At 38.7% G+C, this 27,946-nt stretch overlaps 1 protein-coding gene and 1 long non-coding RNA gene across 2 annotated transcripts; both read left to right on the plus strand.

Moving 5' to 3' along the window:
- Positions 1–4: 4 nt before the first annotated feature.
- RIPK2 (receptor interacting serine/threonine kinase 2) lies at positions 5–19,284 on the plus strand (the record flags this gene model as incomplete). The annotated part of the gene is made up of 11 exons (XM_010709117.3): positions 5–132; positions 2,222–2,375; positions 3,490–3,645; positions 7,147–7,304; positions 8,362–8,411; positions 8,749–8,910; positions 12,316–12,401; positions 12,555–12,644; positions 13,268–13,370; positions 17,780–17,959; positions 18,686–19,284. Coding segments are annotated over 11 exons (1,593 nt in total), but the record flags the coding sequence as incomplete, so codon positions are not given.
- A 5,954-nt stretch (positions 19,285–25,238) lies between these two features.
- LOC109366840 lies at positions 25,239–27,946 on the plus strand. Its single transcript, XR_004159299.1, has 2 exons — positions 25,239–25,670; positions 25,748–27,946. It is a non-coding gene; the product is annotated as an uncharacterized LOC109366840 (long non-coding RNA).

Below are 27,946 nucleotides of genomic sequence, written 5' to 3' on the forward strand. Positions count from 1 at the left end.
CATCCCCTCCAGCAAGCTGCCGGACCTGCGCTTCATCAGCCGCGGCGCCTACGGCACCGTGTCCGCCGCCCGCCACGCCGACTGGAGGGTCCCGGTGGCCCTCAAGTGTTTGCAAGGGCCGCTGCTAGACAGGTAGCGGAGCGTGTACGGGGTGTGTGGGGGTCGCGGGGTCGGTCTTTCCGTGGGGCGCTTCAGCCGGGGCGGGGGAGTGCCGAGCAGCTCCGCTGCTTCCTCCGTATCGGCTGTAGGGGAGGGCGGTGTGAGAGCTGCCAGCTCAGTTTCTGTCAGCGTCGGTGTTGTTAGGAGAGAGAGACAGCAAAAAAGGCTTCTCCAAGACAGAAGTGTGGCTGCTGATATCTTCTTTGTTTCACGGTGCTAAGAGGAGCTTTAGTAGTAGTTCTGTATTTTAATTTAAAGTAGTAGCTTTGTAAAGACCTCTGCATACAACTATTTTTCAATAGTTCTTCAACTTGTAGTAATTACAATTCCCATTTTCCTGGAGATGAGTGACAGTGTTTCCTGCAGGAGCTGTCACTCCATAGGAGAGTGCAGCAGGGAACACTTTTTCACTTGTATCTGCCCCCTTCAGCCTCTATGATTGTATTTTTTTCCCATATCAGTGCTAGTTTGCCTCTCCTTAGGGTGTTGCTTGTTTCCTGTGCAGGTGTCTTTCATCTTTACTGCCTTAGGTTTCTTTGGTCAAGTTTTAGGCAGTTAGGAGAAATAGTTTCACTCAAACGTCTGTGTGTTGTGAGTGTGCCCACACTCAGCAGCATGACGTGGGTGTGACTAAAAGCTTTTAAGCCGTTTCTCAGTTAATATACAAGTGTTTCGGTTTCCCCTGAAATATTGCGAATGAGCCCAGAAGACTTCTGGTCTTGTGACCCAGTTGCTATGAGGGGTTTGGTAGCTTAGAATGGCTGTGTACACAGGGCCTTATCTCTGACATCTTGCCAGAATCTCAGCTGTGTTCTTAAGCAGAATTATTATGTCCTCTGTTGTTAAATTTACTGATGTTTCTCTAATTTCAGTCATTACTTGCAGCAAGGCCAGCCAGGAACTGCTGTGGGCTGTGCTCCTGCGGGCGTTACACAGTGCCCTTGGTGAGGAGCAGGCGGGTGTAGTGAATTCCAGGCACAGGGATAAACCTCCAAGTGTTGCAACCTGCTTCCTGGTTACAGCAGAATCCCATGCAGATGTGCCTCATGATCTGGGGAAACCTCTGACTTTCTCAAACCTAGTTTGTGGTAGAAAGAGAGAGGAAGGGAGCAGAGCCTGTTGTCCCATGTTTTTCCGGAAGCGGGCCTTTTCACTTGGATCACTTCCTGGACTTTCTCATAATAGATGGTTTTTTTCCATCACATAAACAAGGATCAACAGTTGGCCTTAGTTTAACATACCTCTGTGTTACCTCTTTTTCTTTTTTCTTTTTGGTCCAAGCATCCTCTCTGCAGGATGTTTGAGATACAGAGCATCCCCTTACCACTTTTAGAGATAGAAGCACGCTCATTTTTAAACACAACTTGAGCTTCTGATATCCATAAGCTGCAAGGTCTGAATTGGTAAAGGTGCATCAAATTCACACTTGTAAGTAGGTTTGACTGTAAGAAAGAACATTCAAGTCACCAAATTTAGATATCCAGGCATTGTGAGAGCAGTTTCTGTTTTCTGTGCCATCAAGTGTTTTTTTCCTGAGGGCGATTCAAGCAGGGGCACAGCTGAAGGAACAATTTAGATGAAAACATAACATGATTGGTCATTCAGAAACTGAAGGTGTGTCCCTTGAAGTATTATTTTAGCACACAGCAGAGTCATAGTGCTCTAAAACAGATAGATGAGTGTAAGATAAGCATTAAGATAAATAGTGGGCCACAGTAAATGCTCAGTATTTGAAGGTGGGCAGTAAGACAAGTGTTAGAGTTGCACAGAATGGGGAAGCTGGACTGTATCCTTGTTTGCTGGAAACATGGATGAAATGTGTTATGGAAACAGAGAAGTTTGTGTGCTGCAACAAAACTAGAGAAGCTGTCTGGTATTTGCACGTGCAGATTCTGTGTTGTCTTACAGCATTTTGTTACCAAAGAAGGCATGGTAGGAAACAAACACTGAAAGGTGGTGCTCCATATGGATGATTTTTGAAGAGAATATAGTGAATCTTAAATTTGCTTAGTTTCCTGTTACTGTAAGTAAGGTAACCTTACTTGTTGGTTTTCTTTTTAAGTGACAGAAACCACCTTCTAAAGGAAGCAGAGATATTACACAAAGCCAGGTTTAGTTACATTCTGCCAATTTTGGGAATTTGCAATGAGCCTGACTTTCTGGGGATTGTAACAGAATACATGGCAAATGGATCGCTGAACCAGCTTTTACACGGGGTAAGTGTTCTCATGGTCTTCAGTACAGCTTCTGGTTGTTTCAAATAGTGTGATTTCCATGCTTAAGGGAAGTACTACAGTAAGTGTATTATTAATATTACAAATTTAAGGACAATCACTCTTACCAATATATTTTTTTTTTGCTCAAGTAGACCTGCTGTATCACAAAAAGGCAGGCAGGCTTAGTAGATGTTAATTTTATTGCACTTTTTCTTTTAATGCCATGATCCATATAACAAGCTAAAGGATGAGTTACTGTATAAAATCACTTTGTTCTCTAATTGGAAACTGAAATACTTAATTTGGATTTCAGAACTATTGGCAGTGTAAATATCATGAAAAAAATTTCTTGAATTTTGAACCTTTAAAAAAATACTGAAGAGAATTTATAGAAGTCAAATATTGTTAACATTAACAGATATGGGTATTTCAACCAAGTGTTACTGTCAACATTAAGTTGACCTATGCTGAGCTCTCAGCTGCTCCACTCCTTTGGTCCAAGCATTCACTGTTGCTGCTGTAAAGCTCCTGTAGCATCTCAACAGTGCTGCAGTCTCTTCTGTGCCCTTAATCAGTACGTGTCTATGCCTTAAAGATTTCAGCTACGTTTTTTTCATAAATGCATTAGTGTCAATGTAACTTTTAAGGTGTTAGTTTTCCTGCCTTTTTGTTTTTGTATTTATATTTCTGAAGGTAGTATTTTGTGCTTAATTTCACCACAGTTTCCCCCTCCTCTTAGTGTCAGCTGAAGAAATGATTCTTGCCTTTCTTTGTGCAGTATCTATAGGTTACAGGTTTCATATAGGGGTTAATCTGTAATTCATGTTTCCTTATGAGTAATTAGGAATAATGTGGTAAGTGTCCTGTTAACACATGATAAATAGCATTCATCAACTACTGAATGAATGCTGGGGAATGGAAATGTAACACCACATTGTTATGTTTATGTATTTGTTTTACCAGCCAACCAATATCAATGTGCAGTTAATGTAATGTAAGTTTTAAAAGATTACTACTTGTCCAACTCACTTTCTTCTCACAGTAAAAGTATCTGTGCTATCTTCCATGTCAGAACAGAGGAATATATTCTGGTTTTGTGTTTTTATTTTGGCAGAAAGACGTGTATCCTGACATTGCCTGGTGCCTGAGATACCGCATTCTTTATGAAATTGCTTTGGGAGTGAACTATTTGCACAACATGAATCCTCCATTGTTGCACCATGACTTGAAAACCCAGAATATTTTATTGGATGATGAGTTTCATGTCAAGGTAGAGTTATTTAATACTTATGTTCCTCAGCACCCAGAATGAGCCGAAGTGTTTAATTGCAGTAGAAGAAGAGTGAGGTCGTGGCTATGGAGAGGGGTTATTGTTGTATGCCAGATGTTTTACTTGTATCCTTGCAGACAGAACTTAGGTTTGTTGTTTTTTTTTTTTTTAAACACTGTTTTGTTCAAGTGTGGATCTGATCCATCTAAAAAGACCAGAATTCCATACTATGAACTGCTTGAGGTATAGAAGTTCATATAAAGGTTGGTTTCAAACTTAAGGAGAGTAGATTTAGGTTTTAGGAAAAAGTCTGTTACGGTGGGAGTGGTGAGACACTAGAACAGGTTGCCCAGTGATGCCTCATCCCTGGAGACTTTCAAGGCCAGGCTGGACCAGACTGTGAGCAGCCCGATCTAGCTGTGCATGTCCTTGTTTATTGTAGAGAGCTGGGCTGGATGATCTTTAAAGGTCCTTTACAACACAGAGGGACTATACAGAAGTCCCTTTGTATAGTCATTACTCAATGGCAGTGATGCTTTCTGATGACAGCTTTCCCTGGTAGCTACATTTGGCTCTTTTTGAGGAAAAAATAGAAAGTTTTCCTGTCCAAGATGTTCAGACAACTTAGTTCTGAAGGTCAGAAAAATTCTAATGTTAACACTATGTGATGTTTATCATGCAACGTCAACATGTATATTCTATTAGAGCAGTATAAGAATGTGTAAAATTTAACTCTGAAAATTTTAACATGCTGAGAGATGGCTCTTACGAAGCTCCTAGAGCAAGCAAGCATGTATGGAGAAGTAATACTAGTTCAAAACTTCAATTCTGTCTTTTTGAGTATCACTGCCATTATGCGAAAAAGAGATTGAGAGAACTTCTGGCAAAACAGTTATGTGCTTATATAATTGCAGGAGTGTCTTTTTTTAAAAGAACTGAAACTCTCTGTTTTTAAAATTGGTAGAATGTACTATTCAAAGTGAGAAATCCGAGATATCTTAATTCATACTTGAGTGGCTTCAGCGCTTACTGTGAGATTAATCTTTCTGTCTTTGAGCAAATATCAAAGATGCAGTGCCAATCTCTTCTTTCTCCATTGCAAAGAGGTTTCCTTGGCAGCAGGGCAGCTTACACAGCTTTCCCTTCACTCACTCCCTCAGCAGCTCACACCTCCTCCCACTCAGCTGTGCTAGTATCACTGTCTCTCAAGTTTCTTGATAAACCTGACTAGGAACTGGCCCAAGTGATCCACAAAATCCACTTTTCTTAATCCCTAGCAACAGTGGTGCATTCTGGTGCTCTGTCTGACCACATATAAACAGTTGCTTTGCTTAGAGTTTGGGTGAAGCATGATTGGTCTAGTATTAAATGTGGAGGTTGGCAGCCCTGCCTGCAGAAGGGGAGTTGGAGTTTGATCATTGAGGTCCCTTCCAACCCAAGCTATTCTATGATTCTTTTCTATGATTCTCTAATTTAGGACAGCTGGCAGGAAACTTAATGAAGGTTATCACACATGCTAAACCAGAAAAGTACTGCATGTGTATAAAAGTAACATTATTCTTAGTCTGTTTCTGACTGTACCAGATGTACTGAATGAGCAAGATAACCTGATCAGCTACAGCAAGAAAGGCTTGATATGAGTGAGCCATAGAGGGAAAAGGATAACGTTTATGCTCTCCAGAAAGTTTGTTTCTGTTATCTTATGCTCACAGAGGCATCTTGAAAATTATTTTACTCTAATAGAAATGCTGAAAAAGCCCAGAGCTCATTGCTGCCACTTTCCTTTGAAGAGAGGTAGAGGGAGTTGTGTTTGTTTAGCTTGAAGAATAGAAGGTTCTAGGAAGACCTCATTGTGGCCTTCCCATACTTGAAGAGAGCTTACAAGCTGGTGGGCTACCTATCATAGAATCATAGAATCACAAGGTTGGAAATGACCTATAAGATCATCTAGTCCAGCCGTCATCTCATTACCACTGCTACCACAAGCTACTAAACCATATCTCGCAGCTCCTTGTCCAGACACCTCTTGAACACTTCCAGGGATGGTGACTCCACGACCTCTCTGGGCAGGCCATTCCAATGCCTGACCACTCTCATAGAAAAAGTTTTTCCTCGTGTCTAACCTAAACCTCTTCTGATACAACTTGCGGCCGTTTCCCCGGGTAATGTTCTACATGGTCTAATAGCAGTAGGACAAAGGGGAATGGCTTTAAACTAAATGCAGGTTGGATGTTAGGAAGAGATTCTTTAATCAGTGGTGAGGCACTGGAACGGGTTGCACAGAGAAGTTGTGGATACCCCATCCTTGAAGATGTTGAAGACCAGGTTGGATGGGGCCCTGGGCAGTCTGATCTAGTGGGTAGCAAGCCTACTTACAGCAGACTGTCTGGAGTTAGGTGATCTTTAATGTTCTTTCCATCCTCAGCCATTCTATGATATATAACTTTCTCACTTGGGTGCTGGACTGGGAGCTTGCTAGCACTCTTATTCTTCTATCCGTGCTGCTTTCCACCCATAACCTGGTCATACATCTTGCTCCTGATTTGTGGATGTCTGGGAATGTAAACTAAGCCAGTTAATTCTTGATGTAGGGTGACTTCTCTAGGAAGGGACAAGGAGAAAGAAGGCTCTGGAGGCACAGTAAAAAAATATTCGGTGACTTTCTGCAGCACAGAATTTCAGGATACCAAATTTGTTAATTTTAGATTAATAATTCTTAGTTTTGAGAATGAGGTGGGCTTCCCTAAATTTTTTTCTGTAAGTGCAATTGTCCCTGGATATCTGCAGGCTAAGTTAGATGTGGCTATTATGATCTTAACTTTTACACAATCAGTGTAAAACACAAACACAAAGCTTTCTACACAATCAGTGATCTAGAAACACATAGTGACTTTGTAGCTTGTTTTCCATGAAAGAAAATGGTGAAAATGATTGTTTACATGGATGGATAGTAATAGGACAAGGGGGAATGGTTTTAAACTGACGCAGGGGAGGTTTAGGTTAGATATTAGGAGGAAGTTTTTTACTCAGAGGACGGTGACGCACTGGAACAGGTTGCCCAAGGAAGTTGTGGATGCCCCATCCCTGGAGGCATTCAAGGCCAGGCTGGATGTGGCTCTGGGCAGCCTGGTCTGGTGGTTGGCGGCCCTGCACATAGCAGGGGGTTGAAACCAGATGATCATTGTGGTCCTTTTCAACCCAGGCCATTCTATGATTCTGTGATTTGGGACAGACTTCCACAACAGATTCCCCAGCCACAGAGTGTATGAATCTTTCTTAAAAGAATAACAGGATAGGGCAGTGCTGTAGGAATGGCATGAGTCATGAACTGGGAATGTTTTCTGAAGTGAAGCTGGTGTTTCCTGTCTCTAAAGCAACCGCATACTTTGTGTCAGGTTAAGGATTACAAACAACCGGTTCTTTCAGGTGTATTTCAGGAATTTGTAACAAGGTTAACAGAGATAAATATGGTTTTCGGAACAACTGCTCTGTCCTTTCCAGATTGCAGATTTTGGCATGTCAAAATGGCGTGTCATATCCATGTCACAGTCACGCAGTGAAACTTCCTTACCAGAAGGAGGGACCATCGTCTACATGCCCCCTGAAGATTACAATCCCAGTCAGAAAACTCGGGCAAGTGTGAAACATGATATCTACAGGTAACCTATACTGACCTCAAAGGGACTGTGCAATCTGAATTCACATCTGACTTGCTAAAATTAGATTTTGACATGTTTTCAGTAACGTTATAAGACTCTAAGCAAAATGAATAGGGAAAGAAGAATCAATTGGTAGTTGGAATTGTAGGTTATGCATTTCTCAAGGAAACACTGTGACAACTGTGATGCTTCGGTAATTAAGCTGGAACTGTCAAAAGAGACCAAGGAGACTAGTTCCTATGAGTGAGAGTGTATGCATGCAGTGTAGGGAGGAAAGAAACTGTTCACTAGCTCAATTCGCACACCTTTGTAATTTGTATACATCTATTAAAATAATTCGCAGAATGTATTGGGAAGAAAGAAATCTTTTTTGAGGAGTTAAGAAAATAAAGAGTAATGGACTTAGAGCAGTTTTAGAGGTCTCCTGTCTGTGTCTCCGAATAGAGAGCCATCTCCTGAAGGAATAATTCACTTTAAGAAAGTTCAGGTAGTTTTGCTTCAGTCAGCTCTGAGTCATAGCTGAAAGTAGGAGAGTTGTGGCTACCTGTAGAACTAAATAGAAGAATGGCTCTTAGGATTTTAGAGTTATGATCAGCTAATTTGAAGAAGCTTGGAGAGCTCAAAGGTTATTTGAGCAATTGTGGAAGAGGAGGCTGAGGGGGAGACCTTACTCTTCTCTTCAAATGCCCGAAAGGTGTTATCAGCGAGAGCAGGGCTGGTCTCTTCTCACTGGTGACAGGACGAGGGTAAATGGCCTCAAGTTGCAACAGGTTGGATATCAGGAAAAACTTCTTTACAGAAAGGGTTGTTAAGCACTGGAATAGGCTCCCCGGGGAGGCGGTTGAGTCACCATCTCTGAATGTGTTTAAAAACCATTTGGATGTGCTCAGGGACATGTTTTAGCGGAGGGTTGTTAGGGTAGCATGGTTAGGTTGTGGTTGGACTTGATGATCTTGAAGGTCTTTTCCAACCTGAGCAATTCTATGATTCTATATTGTTTCAATAAGTGCTGGTAAATTTAAAATAATGTCTTCTATACTTTTTACACTTCAAACAGTTTTGCGATTATTATATGGGAAGTGATGTCAAGGAAACACCCATTTGAAGGTAAGACCAGGTTTTCTTGTAATTTATTTTTCTAGCTTTAGGTGTCAGTTGTGCCTGTCACCTGGATACCTGGGAATTTCATTTAGGGATTGCTTCATAAAAATCCTATTTGTAAGCCTGTTTAAGAAGTAATTGAGTTACTTCTCAGATTAGACTCTTTTTCAAATTACGATGTTGGTAAGAAAAAATGTATTTTGAATTCTTTTCTTTTAAAGTAAGAAACAGCCTTATTTTGATGAAATGTAAATATTACGACTGCAGTCTTAATTATTCTTCCTGTAGTAAGCTATTTATTTTGCATATATTTCTAATGAAAGCATGATGTCTATTTTGACAGAAGTTATAAACCCCTTGCAGATAATGTATAGTGTGTCACAAGGACAGCGACTAGACTTAAGTGAAACAAGCTTATCAATGGACATTCCACATCGAGCTCTTGTCATAAGATTGATAGAAAGTGGATGGGCACAAAACCCAGATGAAAGACCATCATTCTTAAGTAAGTTTACTTTGAAAAATGAATACAGTTCTTAAAGTTGCCAGATTTTTGTCTCATCTCGTACATATAGAGTAAGGGTGTAATCACAAAATGGAAATGGTAAAAATGTAAAAAAATATGTCTCTGCTCAGTCAAAATGTGTGTGATTCTTGTCTGATTCCATCATATCTATAAACTAATTTTTATGAATGGAGCTACATGTGCCATAAAATCAAGTTGTTAGTTGGAGTTAGAATATTTTATTTATTTACTTATTTTCAGAAGAGGGAGGAGAATAAGTGAAATACATAGAGTGAGTACTGTGGGTTTTGTAAGAGCTGGCAAAGCAGCAAATCGTTGCACATCAGATGAGCTACTGTAACTTCACTTTATTTTTGCCTGTTTGCATGGATGAATCTTTTTCACTGGAACTTTGATTGTTGAGGCCACACAAGTAGCTTTTAATCTTTTCTTAGTATGGTTTCTTGTATTTGAGAACAAATGTAGATACCTTCAGCCTTTTTCCAATGGATTATGTAATTTAAACCCTAAGATTGAAGAGTGAGCCTGCAGAGATTAACATGGTATCTTGTAAACTAGAAAAGTTCTGTTTTGAAATCAAACCTGGGTTTGTCATGCTTGATCAGTGTACTTGGTGTATGCTGAGACTGGATATACTCCCCATACCAGTTTCTCCCTAACATGAAAAGCTGCTTAATATTTTTGTGACTTCTAGCTCTTGTGTGCAACAGCAATTCTGTAAAAATGTAGGCTGAAAGTCATCACCAGGTTTTTAGTTTTGAAACTTGCTCTTGTTAGGGTTGGTGTAGTCACCTCTAGAATCCTAGACTGTCTAGGTTGAAAAAGAAGTTCAAGATCATCCAATCCAACTGTCAGTCTGACCTATTCCCATCGCTAATCATGTCTCTGTGCCATATGTAAAATCTCCCTGTTATAGGAGTATTTCATCCATCCTCTTTATCAACTACTATTATAATATCTTATTTTTTCTTTTATCCTAATCCTTTTATCCTCAATACAAATAATATATTTCATTATTTGAATGCTCACATTTCAGTCTTTTAGCTTTCGCAATATTTTACCCTGAGAACTGGTCTTCAAACTCAGTCAGATACATCTAAGAGCTTTCAAAAAACTTTTCTTTCATGCAGAATGTTATGTTTTAATTTGATCCAATGCTTTAAAATGGCTTATTAGCCTTGAAACTGATCTTCTTGATTCTTGCTTCTCTGCTGCCATTATGGCTTCTGTTCTTCTACTACCTCTTAACTGTTAATTAAAATTCAGAATCTGGACGTAAAAAATAAAGTTGTCTTAGAGTTCAACAGTATTTGATAGAAATAGAAAGCTGGGAATTCTGGATCTGTTGAACAGTCATCTGCTAAGCTTTTAAGTTTTTTTTTGAAATAAACTCATGAGTTGTATATTGCTCCTTAAAAACTTGTCTCTCTCATAACTTCACCTTGAAGTGAATGCAGTGACTCTTACTTGAAATACTTTAATTTTACAAATAGGACAGTGATCCTAACACCTCATTTGAAGATTTGCTGAACAGAAGTTTGTTATTTTTAAAACCTTTATAAAATCTGAGTTTATTAGAAAATTGCTAATCAGACAGCTGAGAAATAAGTGTTTGTAACTTCTTTTTGGACCAGTTTTGCAGAAAAAAATGGAGACACAACCAAACAGATTTATCATCTTTATGTTCAAAATTTGCAGTCCAAAGTGAACTACGTGTCCTCTTTTGAAGCATTTTTAACTTTGCGTTAAAAATATTTTTTGAAATGTTCATTTATTTTTGGTATGAGTCTGATTTATATGGTTTTAAATCATGGGTTTAATTTTTTTTTCACTGCATAAATAAATCTATATATTTTTTAAAAATAAAAAAAACATAGACGTCACAGTACTTCCTTAAGTATTTTTGCTTTTGTTTGTCAGTTACCCAAAATAAAATAGCAGCCCAAGTCTGTGGTCACACAGAAGGAGTAATTACCTGGGATAGACATACAGAATGAACTGTTTGGCTCTGTGCAGTACATGAATTAATTTGGTCTTTGAAGAAAACATGCATTGCTTTCCCTTTACTATCGTAACAAGAATGAGGAAGTTAGAAATCTTTTTCAAAATTAAGGGAAGTGAAGTTCACTGATTGTGAAACTTTGCAATCACCACAGCACAGGGAAAAAGAAAATAACATCCAGCTTCTCCCCTCCTCCACACCCTCCCCCTTCCTTTTCAGATACACTTAAAATAGAAATGTTTTGTTAACCTGTCTGTTCCCCTTATAAAGAAGGACCAAAGACTACTTATTCCCCTGTTTCTGCATGGGTTGTAATTCTGTTGATTCTGCAGCCTTTTAGCATGTACCTGGAATTTGATTAAAATCAATAAAAACAGTCCTAGTAATTCACGGTGAAAAATGGAGTCTCAGATTCTGTCTGAGCTGATGCAAGGGAATGAGAATCCCACTACTGAATGTATGTCTTGAAAGTGCCAGTTAAACAGGAGCTTATCTGGGAGAACTACAGTGAAACAGTAAAACTACAGTAAAAACAATAAAAATACATTAATAAGGATGCAGTGTCACAGGTTCCTAGTACAGTAAATGGATTTTGCTGAATCAGTGGAGCTCATAGAAAGTGCAGTAGAAGTTGTTATATGTTGTTATCCTTTTCTGAGGTTTGAGCACAGCTTCAAGGAGACATTTGTATGATATCCACCTCAAAATTTGAAATATTTTGTTTTGCAAATCTTTTAGCGTTGGGAAACAAGGGAGCATCACACAGACTGTCTCTTGTTTATTAAACTGCCATGTGGCTTCCTATGCAAGCAGATGACGTTAGCTTCTGCCTCTGTTGAGCTTGCAGATAGTATCACTTGACTTATCCATATCCAATGAATTCAGTGCTTTAACAATCACCATCTCCCTGGTGACAGATCTCCGTAGCAGCTCTTCCAGATATTGCAGTGGGGTCTTGATTGTTTATTTTCCTCTAATAATTCTTTGCACTTCTGCTGGAGTGGGAGTAAAGCTACCCATCCTGAGGTCTTGTATTTTTAGATCCCATTTAGCAGACAAAACTTGTTGAGTCTGCCCTGAAGTACAGCAAGTCCGTTAATCTGTCCATTCCAGGAATGCAAGACTTGGAGTCTGGCACAGTCCTACATTTCTTTCAACCGGGCTGCTGAGGAAGCCAGATCAGAACAGGATTTCTTTTGGTGATGTGAGATTGTTGTAACGGGTGAAAGTAATACACTTCTGTTCAGTAACATAAGTAGTTTCGTATGATAAATAGATATATTTGCAAAACTAATTCATTTATTATAAGAAAGTAGCCTTAGCAATATGAAAACTTAATTTCCATATTGCGTCATTTAGCAAATCATCTTTTTTTTGTTTAGAATGTTTAATAGACCTTGAACCAGTCCTGAGAACATTTGATGAAATAGCTATCCTGGAAGCAGTAATTTTGTTAAAGAGATCAAAGGTAAGTTGCTTTTATTGCAGTTATGAGTAAGTAAAATAAATTGGCATCTTTGCTTTTCTTTGCTAAGATAAATGTAATATTTGACATTCCTCTAGTCTTGTATCAGGCTTAAACATAGCAAAAATTTAATATAATGCCAAATGTCTCTTTCAGTCACAGTATGAATCTCAGTGTATCCACAGGAGTGGAAAAAAAGCAGTTGTGGAGAAAACATCTCTAAATATACCACTGAATCCCCAAGAGGTAAATTTTGCATCTTCCCTTGTATGTCAGCATCATTAAGATCTTTAGAACTTGAAAAGGGGATTGTCTTCGTAAGATGGGATGGTTCTGCAGTTTAGTTTCCTGTGCAGTAAAGAAAGGTCTAACATTCACTGGTTGAGATGGAATGCAGCATGTACATAGTCATATCAGGCTGATTAAGCAGAAATAAGGTCATGTTCAGTACATCTTCTAAGCGTGAGAAAGCAATCCCCTTGAGGAATCCAGCACAGTGTCTGCAGGTCAGATTGAAACTGACTCCCTTACGCTCCCTTATGCCTCTGTGTTGCTTGTATATATAGGATCATATAGATTTATTTTTAAATTTTAGTTCTTAATGCTGCTTCTTTTGATTCTTAACAGTGGTTAAACTCATATACAAAATTACTGTCAGCTTTAAATAACATTTTTTTTGAGCACAGCTTCAAGGATACATTTGTATAATGTTCACCTCAAAAAATATCTCAATTGTGTTGTCAAATGTCTATTTAGAGCATATGTAAAAGAAAGTGATGGGAAAATGCTCTGCAAATCATTGCAACTTTTTATTTATTTAGTACGCATTTATTTAATAGATGTATTAATATTAATTGGAAAACTTTCAGGAAACATCTGCTTCCATACACTGTGATGCACTTCCTCTTCGGAGTATCTCTCCAGATACATCACGACTCAAAACTCCTCCCCAGTGTAATATCCTCTCATCAGGTAATACTCATGACTTCGTATAAATATAATTTGACACTGCAGCTGCCATTGTGCCATTGCATTTGCATAGTACAATCATAGAATGATGGAATAGCTTGGGTTGAAAAGGGTCACAATGATCATTTAGTTTCAACCCCCTGCTATGTGCAGGGTCACCAACTACCAGACCAGGCTGCCCAGAGCCACATCCAGCCTGGCCTTGAATGCTTCCAGGGATGGGGCATCCACAACCTCCTTGGGCAACCTGTTACAGTGCGTCATCATCCTCTGTGTGAAAAACTTCCTCCTAATATCCAACCTAAACCTCCCCTCTCTTAGTTTAAAACCATTCCTCCTTGTCCTGTAGATAACTGGATATGTTTGTGTCAGAAAAGAGATGTGTTTTATTACTGTCAACTTAGTACTCTGAAAAACTAATGCATTTTAGCCTATATTTTCTGTTTCTGTCACTTGAGGAATTCTCATAACATTGGTTTTCCTACTGAAAGATCATGAGTGCAACAGGACTCTTTTCTTGTCTTACTATCTTGATAGTTCAGTTAAGCATTTGTGAAGTACTTCTAAAAATAAAAAGGCTAAAAATCTTGAGGTGCTTTTACAGCTGAGTAAACGGAAAGTTTCTAATCCTGGCCAACCTGTAGATCATTTCTCATTCAACAAATAAAAATGTTTCAACAAATGGACATTGGCTTGCAAAAGTATCTGTACGTATCTTTTGTAGTTATCACCTCTTATGAATAAAAACTGGCAAAATTCAGTCAAAATTTAATTTTGAAGTTTTACTGTCATCAGAAGGCATAAAAGTGTAATAGCAGTGCATTGTGAAATTAAAACTTCATTTAAATGTTGAAAAAATGTAAATCTATGTTTCAAAAGAGTCCTTTGGCTTTGCAGTGAATGCTGGTGAGAAAGCAGAAAAGACAATTGACTTTATTGCTATAAATCAGAGCATCAAAAAGTCTGCTGGTATGCTGCAAAACTAGAGATATTCTACCAAGTCCTGTGTCCTTTTGTGCTACATTGCCAAATCTCTCAAATACCTTTAGGGACAGGGACTTTCCTACTTCCCTGGGCAGTCTATTCTGATGCTTTACCATAACAGTAACCATCAGCCATTTTTGCTGCTGGTTTGTGTTAAAAATTGCCATATCTGCCTGTGGAGATCATTTGAATTGGATGTGGTGGTGCAGTTAAACTGGTTGATCAGTCAGTGGTCCTTTTTAGAGTCACTGCTTAGACTTATTGTATGTGCATAAAGATACTGTAAAGCCTGCAAAACCTTCTACAAAACCTTCCTGTCGATTTTTTTAACAGCAATTAGAAACAATGAAATTACTACAGTGGCAACATGTCCTGAGAGGGAAGGCTGAGGATGTTTGCACTGTCCAGTCATGAGAAGAGGAGGCTGAGTTGACCTCGTTGTTCTCTGCAGCTCCCTGAGGAGGGGAAGCACAGAGACAGGTGTCAGGTGGCCTGTGCTCCCTGGTCCCTGATCAATCACAAGACATATGAAAACAGTACAGAGATATGCCAAAGGAAGTTCAAACTGGGCATGAAGAAACATCTTTACCGTGAGGGTGATCAAACAGTGCAGCAGGCTTCCAAGAGATGCAGTTGATGCCCATTCCTGTCAGTGTTCAAGAGGCATTTGGACAATATCTCCAATAATAGCCTTTAACTTTTGTTAACTCTGAAGAGGTCAAGCAGTTGAACTAGATCTTTTAATTCCCCTTCCATGCAACAATTCCATATTATAGAATTGTATTATTCCTTTAAGTCATACATCTGTATAAACAAATACTTTATTGCCGCTTTAAGACTTGTTTCTGTGCTGCTAGGTTCTTCAAAGGAAAATATTTTTCCATATAGTTCTTAGTCAGAATTTGGAGACTTATCTGTACATCAGTTATGCTTAGCATAACTATGTGTCTAAATGTGCCTCCTGGGCTGTCAAGTTAGTTCTTTAACAATTGCAGGCATTCATTTCATTAAAGCAAATTTATAAAACAATCAAGTACAAAGTATATGTTATTACTTCGCCAATATCTTCATCAGGTAGTTTTACAATGGAAAGTAAGAGTCTTTTCTTTTCCAAAATTAGATACAGTTGTTTCAAGTGAAAATCTGTTCGCAGGTAGCTACTGGCAAGAAATGAGTTTGGCAAGGCATTAAGTCAGAAGTAAATGACTGTAGATTTTGTTTGTTTTTTTTCTTCTGGTAATACTTTAGGAGACTTTGCAGAAACTTGTCCTTCAGAGTTAGGAAGTCTTCCAACTTACAGCCTTTATGTTTTTTAGCCAGCTTATATGCACTTGTTCTTGATTGTTGCTTTAGGCTTAAGTAGCTCTCTTCCCTTTTTCCCATGGCTCATAGAGAGAGTAACCCCTTAATACCCTTTGTTTTTCTAGATAAACTGAATGAACTCTGTTGACAAAGTTCATTATAAAATAAACTTCTTTTTATCATGGTATTCTGCTAGTCCTTGCTGTGCTTCTTTTATCTTATGATACTGAGCTAAGTCTAGCAGAACTCTGTATCTCATATAAAAAAAAAAAAAAAAAGTTTAACAATTGATTTCTGTATGAAATAAGAACCGTACTTAATATATATTAGAATATTTTTTCTTTTCTTTGTAATGCTTTGTTACAGGATAAACTACTAGTTCTTATTCCTCATCTCAAAAACACTAAGCCTCATATGAAGTCTAGATCTGGTATTTATGCTACCAAATTTCCACTTCTTAGATTTCTGTGTTAACTGTATTTGTGTTTGCCTAGAGATCTATAATAATCTGTCCCAGCAGAGCTTTTTAAAATCCTTTTCTAAAGCTCATACCAATTTTCTCCTTATCCTCTCTCATTCATGCAGGAGATGGTATCTGCTGCATCACAGTACATAGCTCTGCTCCACTTACTTTTTCTGCCTTTCATGAAATAAAATACTAGTTACTGTGATTTCTAGTCAATTTGGAATTGTGAGTTCTAGTTCATTTAAATAATCATCATACATTTTCATTTATATTTTCCTATTACTGCTCTTAGTCCTTACAGCCATGTGCTTCCACAGTTCAGCACTGTGCTTACACTTTCAGAATTCCCCATTAGTCAGGCAGCTGTAAATCCTGAGTTGTTTGTGGAGCTATATCTCATTGCATCTCTAGATGCTGTCATGGTTTGGCTTAGTGTCCGTGACAGGGGGGTGAATGGACCCATGGAAGGCCCCAGGAAGAGAAAAGGTAGGGAGATGGACCTGGATGAAGGAAAACAGCAACAACAAGCTAAGGAAAAAAACTTAATTTACTAAATATAGCAGTGAAATGTAATATAATACAATATGATTGGAATAGAAGCTAGTAAATAAAATGAGGTGACAGTTTCCAAAACCAAAGTCCTTACTCTAATGCTGTAGGTGAAATGGTCAAGGAGCAAAGAGGGAAGTCATGTGACTCTCAATTAGTTTTATTTTTCCCTCGGAATAGAGAACAGAAACAGAAAAATAAACTCTTCTGGGAGTTGTAGTTCATTCTTCTCTTCTGAGACCAAGAGACCGGACATACTAACAACCCACAGAACTGCAGCATTAACTCTCTAACTCCCAGTGTACAGCGTGATATGGAATATCAATGAGAAATCATCAAAGCATGTCAGACGCTCATCTGAATTTTTATATCTGTATTCCTTGTTCTTAGTTAAAATCTCCAGAGCTCCTTGTCAAGTGGCACTTTGAAAATCTTTAATGAGAACTGTATGGAGATTTAGGTATATGCCCTGTAATTTGTTTCTTATCAGCTATTTTTCATTTCTTCTCTTGCCCTTCTGCATCTTTTTTTTCTGCTATTAGGCTTGCTACCTAATAAATATCCTCCTTTAACGTTCCTCGAAAAGTTAACATAGAGCTTTCTTGAAAGCATGTGCTGCTTCAGAAAACTACCAAAAGCTTCTATTTGTGTCTTACTGAATGTCATCACTGATCTTTGTATTTCTTTCCTCCACTTGAATCTTTTTTGGTAGTGTAACTAAGGTTAAAGAAAAGATTAAAAATTCATCAAAATAAACTAACTTTCATACTGACTCGCAACTACATCTCCAAACACTTCAAATAATTATTTTGTTCTTCTAGTCTGCAATCAAACTTCTATCCAGCAGAGCTCCAACAGTTCACATCTCCTGGATTTATTGTGTCAGTGTTCTTTCAAAATAAGACAAGACCCTCAAAACCACAATCAACCCCTGGTTAAAGACAAGGGAGAAAAATGTGCCCAGAACATGAGTGGAATGAATACTGTGCTGTATTTGAAGTGAATTTAGGGTGTTAATGATTTGTTTTATGAACTTGTTCAAATTATTAACTGTATTTTATGAACATAATGAACATAGGTGTATTACAGCTCTTTTTTCTTTTTCTTTAAGATGGAAATTCTTGTGGTCTACACTCTCTCAGCTGTCAGAGTGTGGATGAAAATCTCTCTGTAACTCAAAGCGCCAAACCTTTTGTGCATCCATACAGTTACCTTCCCTCATCTGAGAAGAATATTTCAGTTGCCTCAAATTCTTCATCGTGTGTGCTGCAGACATCACCAATTTCCTCAGGTATTGCAAATACTGATTTAATTCCAAGTCCCACATATTGAACAAGTGTGTGTATGAAAGAGGAAGTGGAACTGTCTTTGTCTTTAACATGAAAAGAAAACATGCCATAAATTATTTCTGTAGTTCTTCAGCCATCTATACAGTATCTTGAATTTACTGTGGTGGAGGACTCGTGGGAATATGAGGTTTGCAACTCTCCTCTGTTTAAATCCTCAGTTTAAAGAATATATGCAGAAAACTACTGAAACATTTTCACTAGACTTAAATAAAAATCCTAGTGGGAAGTGAAGTTAGCACTTCTGTCTTTTCTTACCACGCTGGGTCATACACTAGAATAGGTTGACTATGAAGTCTGTAGAAGGTCCATTATTGGAGGTGCTTAAAATTCATCCAGAAAAGGCCTTGAGCCTCCTGACTTATCTTTGAAGTTGGCTCAGCTTTGAGTAGGATGTGAGATGAGATGACCTCCTGAAATTGCCTTCCAATTTAAACAGTACTGTGATTCAGATGAAAAAAATATTCTAACCAACAATTTGACAATTATCAGAACATTTTAAGTATGAAATACAACACAATACTCAAGTGACTATCTGACCAAAAAGAACTTTTAAACAGCTCTGTCTCGAATCATTCTTTGTTTTATGGCACTGCTTATCATCAGATGGTTATAATATTAATTGATCTTATTTTTTTATCTTTTTTTTTTTTAATTCTTCCTGATCTCAGATTTTGTTTTGGAAACCATACAACAGAATGTAGCTCATCAATGGATCCAAAGTAAGAGAGAAGAAATTATTGATCAGATGACTGAAGCATGTTTGAATCAGTCACTGGATGCTCTTCTATCAAGATTTTTACTCATGAAAGAAGACTATGAACTTATAAGCACCAAACCTACAAGGACATCAAAAGTCCGACAACTACTTGATACCTCAGATAACCAAGGAGAGGAATTTGCCAGAATTATAATACAGAAGTTGAAAGATAACAAACAGCTAGGACTTCAACCCTATCCAGACATTGTATTTAATTCTCTAAGACTGCATCTTTAAATGTATTTGTTTCTTTTTGAAGCCATGTGAATATTTCTTAATACACAACTCTTTGTTTCTACATAGTAATTTTATATCTGTACTGCTTTGTCTTTACTACAAATTGGTAGAATCTCAAACAAAGACACTAGGTTCCTCAAAATTGCATTTGGTGAGTTACCAGTTGGAGTTTAGTTGGAAAGCCAAAAACTTGACCCTGGCGGACTGATTTTATACAAGTATTTTGTTTATTTGTGACAAAGAAATATCATTAAATTATACCTGTTTTACATATTTTCTGTTTATACATATCCTTCCAGATCACTGGATAGAGACAACTTGATATTGGTTGTTTTCCCTCCATCTGGTTTTTCCTCTAGAGGAGAGGAAAAGCTGCATGCTCTATTTTTAGTCTTGTATGTTGTGTTTATAAATAAATTTCCTTCTTCCAGCCATACTGAGTATTCCTCTCAATATACCTGAGAGGAACAGAAGGTATTTTTACAGGATTTTTATTGTGTTTTGTTTTTTTCCCATTTTGTTGCCAGGGCGAGCATGTCAGACCACTGCCTAAGAAGAATGTGAGTCCAAAGAGCAGCCTCGGGGCAAGGAAGACCTTGTACTGATCATCACCATTTTGCTAAGAAATGGTACATTAGAATGGGTGGAGCTCTGGTCTCTTATTATTTGGTTACATCTGCTTAAATTCCTCTTGAAAACAGACTTGCAGAGATTTGAGATTTGCATACAGTTTGTAGAAGGGAACCCTCAGTTGATTGTGCTCTTATGTTCACAGTTTTGCATAAGTATTTCTCATGCTGCTGAATCAAACTTCAGTTTTAGTATTTACATGATGGGCAGTAGTTTGAATCTGTGCAAAGCTCAAACATGCACTGTGCTGCAAAGTTGGAAGTAACATGCATGAGCCTCTCCTGTGTGGCAGCAGAAGCAATGTGCTCAGCTCTTGGGAAGAAAATGCAGTGTTCTGACCTGCCTTAGCCTTCTCTGGACAATATCTCTGCCATCCCTTTGTTGTCTCAGGGATGGTACTAACATGTTGAGGCACAAATGAGGCCACCTAAAAGAAAAGGTATGTGTTGGTTTTTGTTGTTTTTAATTATTCTTAAAAGTCGTTTCAGAAAGATTAATGACTTTACCTGGGCAGATTTAAACTCAGTAAAAAAATCACTACTGATTTTAATTTGCCAGAACACATCACAGGCAAATTATTTTTACAGGAACTAACAATTAATTTCATTTTTAGTCGATACTATTTAAAATATGGGAAACTCAAATTTCTGGTGCAAGAATTACACTGTTTTATTAAAAGGAGTGGGTAAAAGATAAGTCCTAAATGACAGTTGTTTGGAAACCAGTGAATGTGTGAGATCATTTCAATATGATTCAAGCTTCAGTGCTGGCAGCATAACTAGTTGCCCTCATCTTACGTTTTTTTCAGTATTTGTCTTGTTTTGCGAAGTGATCACAAGAATACAGTGTATAATTTATTGGATGGAAAAGAAGTTTTTCCAGTTTTTTTTTGTAATAAGCTAACGGCATAAACTGGGAGTTTACATTTTATCCTGCTTCCCTCCGGAGGCTTTACAATTCTAGCTTAGATAACTGAGAAACAGGACAATGGTGCAATGAATGGGTGTTATTTGTGGAGCAGACCTGATCGTGTCTAGCAGGGACAAACTCTGGGCTACCACGCCTACCAGTGTGAGTATATTGCCAGACCTCTGTTTCATTGCATGTCCCATTCTCAGCGCTGTTTGCTCATTACTACTAGAGCCTGAAGGAAGATTTATGTAATGCAGGGTAACAATATCTTGTTTCTTAGATGCACATCTAAAATCCACCGTGTATTAAGAGCTTTCCTGAATTGTATTTCCAGTAACTAGAAGAAGAGCATCTTTATCATTACCTTCTTACAAGCTGGTAAGTTACTCTTGTAATAAGTAGTGTCTGCAAAGTTGAAAATATGCAAGAAGGTAAAGGCTTTGCACAAAAAAAAAAAAAACAACTCATTGTCCTGCCAGGTATCATCTGATGCCTCACATGTCTGTGCAGCAGGGGGTCGGAGTCTGTACCGCCTTCCCATTTCTCCCCAAATAAACCAGTGTGGATGCCACCTTTATCCTCTGGCCTAGAGCAAATACCATGATGCTTTTCCCCTGACACAACTTGGGCACAGCGTAGATGCTGTGCTTCCTAGCTCTCCGCACTGTGCACAATACATGCTATGATGGTAGCAGGATGTATTTAAAAATAAATAAGCAAAGCAGCAACCACACTTTGTATGCAGGCTGGCAGGCTCTGTCCTGAATTTGTGATTCATGCTGTTGATTCTTCTTACTGCTGCACTTTTGCAATTCCTAGTCTCTGAACATGCTTTGCAGCTTGTTCAGGAGCCTGGTGCACCTTTTCTGTCAGCTGGACAGGGATCATATGGAATTGCGGAATGGAGGGGACAGGTCCCAAAGCCATTCTAGGTGCCATCAATATGGTGCATTATATGTGCACCTATATGAATATAAGTGTTGTTCTAACCAAAGCACAGCGCTCCGAGGAAACCCCCATGACACATGCTAGATTTAGGGTCTAGAGATCAAAATGTATGAGGAGCAGTTGAGGTCCATTGGGTTGTGCAGGCCCGAGCAGAGGAGCTGAGGGGAGGCCTGATGGCGGCTGCAGCTCCTCACAGGGAGCGGAGGGGCAGCGCTGAGCTCTGCTCTGTGTGACAGCGACAGGGCCCGAGAGAATGGCATGGAGCTGCGTCAGGGGAGGGGCGGGTGGGGGTCAGGGACAGGTTTTGCACCAGAAGGCGGTGGGCATGGAACGGGCTGCCCAGGGCAGCGAGCACGGCCCCGAGTGCCGGAGTTCAGGGAGCATCTGGATAGTGCTCTCAGAATCATAGAATGGCTTGGGCTGAGAGAGACCTTAAAGATACTCTACTTTCAACTCCCAGAAACAGTGGTTTGATCGTGGATTGCCCTGTGTGGAGCCAGGAGTTGGACTCAATAACCCTTGTGTGTCCCTTCCAAATTGGCTATTCTGTGACACTGTCCCCTTCAACTTTACTTGAACGCTGAGCTGCTCTCCATGAAGAAGCTGGACATGTAAACCTGTCATTTCCAACACATCAGGCATGCAGTGATTCCTTCGATAGTGAGGCAGAAGCAGCCACACTCAGGACATGATGGGATACAGAAAACAGATTAAGGAGAAAGTTTTGGGGTCGGCATGGAGAAAGGGAGGTGGAGGCTGTGTGCCTGAGCTTTGCAGGCTGCATGAAGGGTGTGTGGAGATGTCAGACAAATGAGCTAATACATCAGAGCCTGCCTCTGACAGTTTTCTTAATTCCAGTAACGTGAAAGAGGAACAGAATTTCTGTGTGACTGGAACACAGCACTGAGTTTGACTGTGGCAGCAAGTCCAGAGCCAGCCCAAGAGCCAGGCAGAGTCACGTCGTTCACAACAACTTCTTCATCAGGAAGTTCAAGTCTGGTGTGTCTGCTGTAATCATGCTCAGTGGGCCCTGAACTGCATGTGAAGTAGTTGCAAGTTCTCAGAAAGACTGCTGTCTGAAAATCTGGCTGCTTTTATTCCCCTGCTGGGAAAATTTTTGCACAAATAGGCTTGCTTAATTATCCCCCAAAGAGAGACATTTTTAGCATTCTTTATTCGAATAAAGGGAGAGTCTACAAGGGGCATTTCCCCTGTAGAGACTTTCAAAGTATCGGGGGACACACAGCCCCTCTTTTATCCCTATACCCTGACTCTTGTGAGCCCCTTCCCCATTGGCTAAGGTATCTGAATACCTGAGGTTCACAGTTGTCTCAGCACACCTCAAACATGCCCCACTCTCACTCCATAGGTATCTCCCTTTATTTCCTTTGTTTATACAAACTTTGTAATTTGGATTCAGAGTTTGTTGTTTTGCCCAACTAGGAGCTATCTTTGTATTCTGTTTGACAATGTCCATCAATCTTTGTGCTGTTAAGCAAACAAGATTTACACACAAGTGCTAAGCTAGCATCTCCAGCCACATACCTGCAAATAAGTTTGTTTAATCAGTTCTTCTCAAATCTTATTTTGCAAGGGCATCTTATTTCATCTCACCCACAGCTGTGCCAATACACAGCAGTGTTCTGTGCTTTCCTTACCTCTTCATTAGCAATTCCAAAGAGATTTTTCAGCTTTCTCACTGCAAGGAGAAATGGTGTTGATGTTTCAGAACACTGTTCTTGTTGACAATAATAGCTTTCTGCTGAACTGTAATAGCTTGTTGACAGCCTTCTGACATGTACATTGCTGAAGTAGTAACCTAGGACAAACCATTTTGCACTTGTTATCATTAGATCTCATATACCATTTTAAGGTCTATTGTAACTTACTGCATTCGTTTATTAATTTTCACTCTAATGAATATCTGATGTCATTATACTCATAGAATATCCTGAGTTGGAAGTGACCCATAAGGATCATTGAGTCAAATTGGCTCCACAAAGGACCAGCCAAAATTCAAACCCTATGTCTGACAGCATTGTCCAGATACTTCTTAAAATCTGGCAGCTTGAGGCCATGACCACTGACTGCCCTGGGGAGCCTGTTCCATGCCCACCATCCTCTTGCAAAGAGCCTTTTACCTAATATCCAGTCTGGTTATTTTTCACCCTCTTTGCTATAAACACTATACTCTCTTATGTATACGTCATTTGCAGCATCTGGACACCATCTGATCTTCATGATACATTGCTACACTTCAAAAAGAACCTTTCATAAATAGTCTGTACATGTGCCAATCTAAACGGGTATGTCCATATAATGTGGAGCAAGTCCAACCACAGTTCAGTCCTGCATGTGTTGCTGCCCGATTTGACACGCTGACCAGCCACAGAGTTAATTGAACTTCATGTTCTCCCACACCTTGCATTAACATGGTTGATGGGAATTTCTTGATGTGCATTGTGTGCTACGCTGTGTCCTGTATGTACTTTGTTAATACAACTGATTTCGATCGGTCAGCACAAATACTAACCTTTGTTTGCCATTCCAACTGCCATTAGTTGTAAGAGTGCATTCAGTGGCACTTTTTCAATCAGGGTTAGTTATAAGTGTTCCAGTTGTAGACAAAGCCTGTGCCAGCTAACTCAGTAAGATGCTTGATGGAAGGGGGAAGGGGATGGAGGCAGGGAATAGGAGAAAGTAGAAGGGCTGGCAGAGGTGAAGCTATACTATTAGCTACATCTGGGCAATGGTATAAATGAAAAGGTCTGTAGAAATAATTGGAGTACTCTTGTTTCCAGTGCAAAGCAAGTAAGCAAGAAACAATAGAATATCACAACCTTTTCAGGCAAGTGCATTTCTCTCCGTTGTTCTCTAAGTAAATGTGTATTTGTGTGGCAGTAATGAGCAGTAAGTTGGCACAGGAGAGAATCCTCACTGCAGAAGGACTAGTTATAGACTGCAAGGCTATAAAAGTTAATGAGAAAAACATTATAAAATAAGTCTTACTCACTATTTTATCCATTCCATTTGCTTAAAAATGTAGGATAAGAATAACCCTTCTTTTCAAAGGACCTAGAATTTGTGTCCCCAGAAGAAATACTTAAGATTTTTTTTTTTAATGCAGGCTGTGTTCTTTATTATTGCTCAATGATGATTTCTGTGCTGTTACTGTAAATTTGGGGGAAATGTTAAATACAACATAATCAGCAGGGCCAGATCAGTAATAATTTGGAAAGCATTAATGAAGAAAATGCTGTATGTTCCAGTATGGAGCCTCTACAGAGGACTGAAGCCAACTTGACAGCATGAAGAGGAGGCAAATGCCTGACTGACAGTAGCACAGAACTTGCCAAAACTAAGAAACATGATAAATTCAAACTTAGATTTCAGAGTGAAAGTAATTATGCATTCTTGAAAATAGGATTGCAGACTTGCTTTCTAAGCTATCGTCTGTTAATACTGCTCTGGCAGGAGCAAAAAAAACTTCAGAGTAAAGAATGTGATACTCATCTGGTCTCTTCCAGCAGAGAATAGCATGCCTGCAAAATGTCTGTTGCCAAAATGTTTCTTGATACATTAGGACGTACGTAACCACAAACTTGCAGGCATCTGAAATTGTGCAGTCATTCAACTCAAACTGAAAGAGTTTTCATGGATAAATTACTGTTCTTCATAGATAAAAATAAAATAACTTGGAGGCTCTTTATTCATAATACTTTAATAAATAAATAACCAACAACAACACAGCCGTTACTATGTAAACATTAACAGTGGACCTGTCTCAATCTATCACGGAAAGAATTTTACAAGATGTTACTTTAAAAGGAAGAAATGGGAGGAGCACTGACTTACGACTGAAAGGTTTGGGATGTTTGTATTTTTCCTTTGGGTCTTTGTGGCTTACAGAATGGAACACACAACACGATGCAATGCTCCTGCTTGTTTTCCAGTTGGAATACTGAGGCTGACTGGAGGAATATCTGTGTTTGAATGCAGTTATTTCCCATCTGGATTCTGATTAAGTCCTGTTACATGGTGCTTCAACTCAGTCCAGGGACTGAAGACTGTAAACGTGCTGCATCAGTTCCTCCTAAATGCCCTTTGGCACTTGACAAATTTATGCCTTACTACTGGTCTTGTTGTTCATGGGGAAGCAGAAATCCCAGGTTAGTGCTCTTGCATTTATTAACTTCTTCATCTGTCCAGAATTGTTTATTTTCTAAATGTTTACTTGTTTTGGTAGATATTGTGCTGTACGTCGTACTGATCTTTGTCCAAAGTACTTCAAAGGGAGGACAATATATTATTTCAGAAGACACAGGTGAATACATTGGGTAAGTTGTTTCATTCTTTGCTTAGTATTTTATCCTTTTATTTTTTTAAAAAAGCATGCTTAATTAAAATAAGATCTTAACACCAGATCAGCCTCTTTTGTGTATGATGCATTATGTCAGAAATTATTAGAAAGGCCAAAGAAACACAATCATGGTTAAGAAAACTGAGTTGATAATTATTCTTTAATGAATAGACTAGTAGAAAATATAGAAAAGTCTACATATTAACATTGCTGTTTGAAAGGAAATAATACCTTCCTTCTGAAAATCTTTCTACTTTGCCAAATCCTGGAACAGGAATAAATATGTTCTTTGCGCAGTGTTAGTAACATGTCTCATCATGCCTTTTTAAGTTAACAAGGAGATAGACAGCATTCACTTGTTACTCTCTGGAAAAGTGATCTCATCTTCAATGTAGATGGATAGAGGTTTTTCTGGTTTACTGTTTGTTTGTTTTTAACCTTCCTTTTGTCTTATTCCTGTCACAATTTTCTAAGGAATAGAGAGCAGCTGGTAAGTAAGCTGTCTGCTTCTGCCTGCTAATGACCTCAGTTGGGGTTGTTTGAAGAAACAGCATTCCAGGAGAGTCTGATCATCCTTCTTGAGAGCTCTCGTTGATTTTAGTATTCATGTAATACTGTAATAAATATAGCAGCTAAAGACAAGGCTAATCCAAGAGCGAGAGGTTATTCGTATCAGCATTAACTACGCTGTCCTGTGTGCCTATTTTGGAGCAGCAGTTAGTCACTATTCAGCTACAATAAGCTCTCTGCTAAAGGAAGAAAGCATATCACCTATTCTCTGGTAAGCTGCTACTTGGTCTTTTTCATGCCTTAGATTTGGACTAGAGTAGCTTCCCTCTGAAATATCCTCCATGACTTGCTTTGGGATGGGGACAGAGTACAGGGGATGGAGCAGATCCCTTGTCCAAGAAAACCAGTCTCTGACCACAGGACTGTGAACGGAGCATGTTAAGTATTAATTCATCAAAAGATTTTTATAAGCATAAAATTTAAAAACTAAAAGGAAAGCTGATGTTTTCTATTGAGTGGGATATTTTTTTTAGAGGAGACCAAGTTGATTCTTTTTTCAAATTTTTATTTTATGCTATGCCTTCCTAAAGGATAATCTTGTTTTGTTTGCTTGACCTCCTCTCAAAATGGAAATGTTTAACAGTATTATTTGCCATGAAACCTGTGCTCAGCAACATTATTTTTAAGTTTTATTTACCTGTTTTGGCCATGTTGAAAACTGTTGAAATCTGATTTCATTCTCCAGCAAGTATTAATATAAAGAGATATAATTGTTGGTTACTGCTTTTATTTTATCTTATTTTTTCTATGTACTACACACACGAAAAAAATATTGCCAGAGTGTTCTTGAAGAAGATACTGAGATTTCTCACAATTTTTAAAATGACTTTATACGCATATATTGAATTCTAATGCAAACAGAATCTAGCCTTTGTTTTAAAGTGTTGTAAGTGGCATCTATAACATCATTTTCTAACTGCATTTAGAAAACCTTTTTAATATTGTCTGGTTTGAATTTGCTGTGTTTGTTGATGTCATAGCTGACTTCTGTCGTTAAGAAATTATTTGGCAGTAGACAACAATCAACGTAATTTAAAAAGCATTGAACTGTTTGAAATAACATTAGGGATGTGACATTCTAAATGCCCTCAGTTTACAAGAGAATCTGTTGGAAGGAGCTATGTTTGGTATCAGAGAGATTCTCCGAGTTACAAAATAGTTATTTACTGTTTCTTGAACTAAAAGGTTGGAGTTTCAAAGCAGCCTAGGATAGATGCAGTTTATTCCCGTGGGAAGTCTCTGTGAGCAGTTTTAAAGACATCACATTTCTGTAACCCCAGACCAAGCATTGCTTAATCATTTGGCAAAGGTTAATTACCTTCTGAAGAAGGAAGCAATCATTCATTAGGCTGTAGATTCCTGAAAGATGGGAACTGTTTGAGAAAACCCTGCCGTGACACACTAGCCCTGCACTAATTTATGGAAGAACTATCTTTGATTCAGCTTTTGTTTTCAACTATTAGCAAGCTGTTCTTTTCACCTTTATGTAGGACTTGTGGTGGTGGCTTCACAAAA

This window comes from Meleagris gallopavo, chromosome 3, assembly GCF_000146605.3.
Source record: "Meleagris gallopavo isolate NT-WF06-2002-E0010 breed Aviagen turkey brand Nicholas breeding stock chromosome 3, Turkey_5.1, whole genome shotgun sequence".
Classification (NCBI taxonomy): Eukaryota; Metazoa; Chordata; class Aves; order Galliformes; family Phasianidae; genus Meleagris; species Meleagris gallopavo.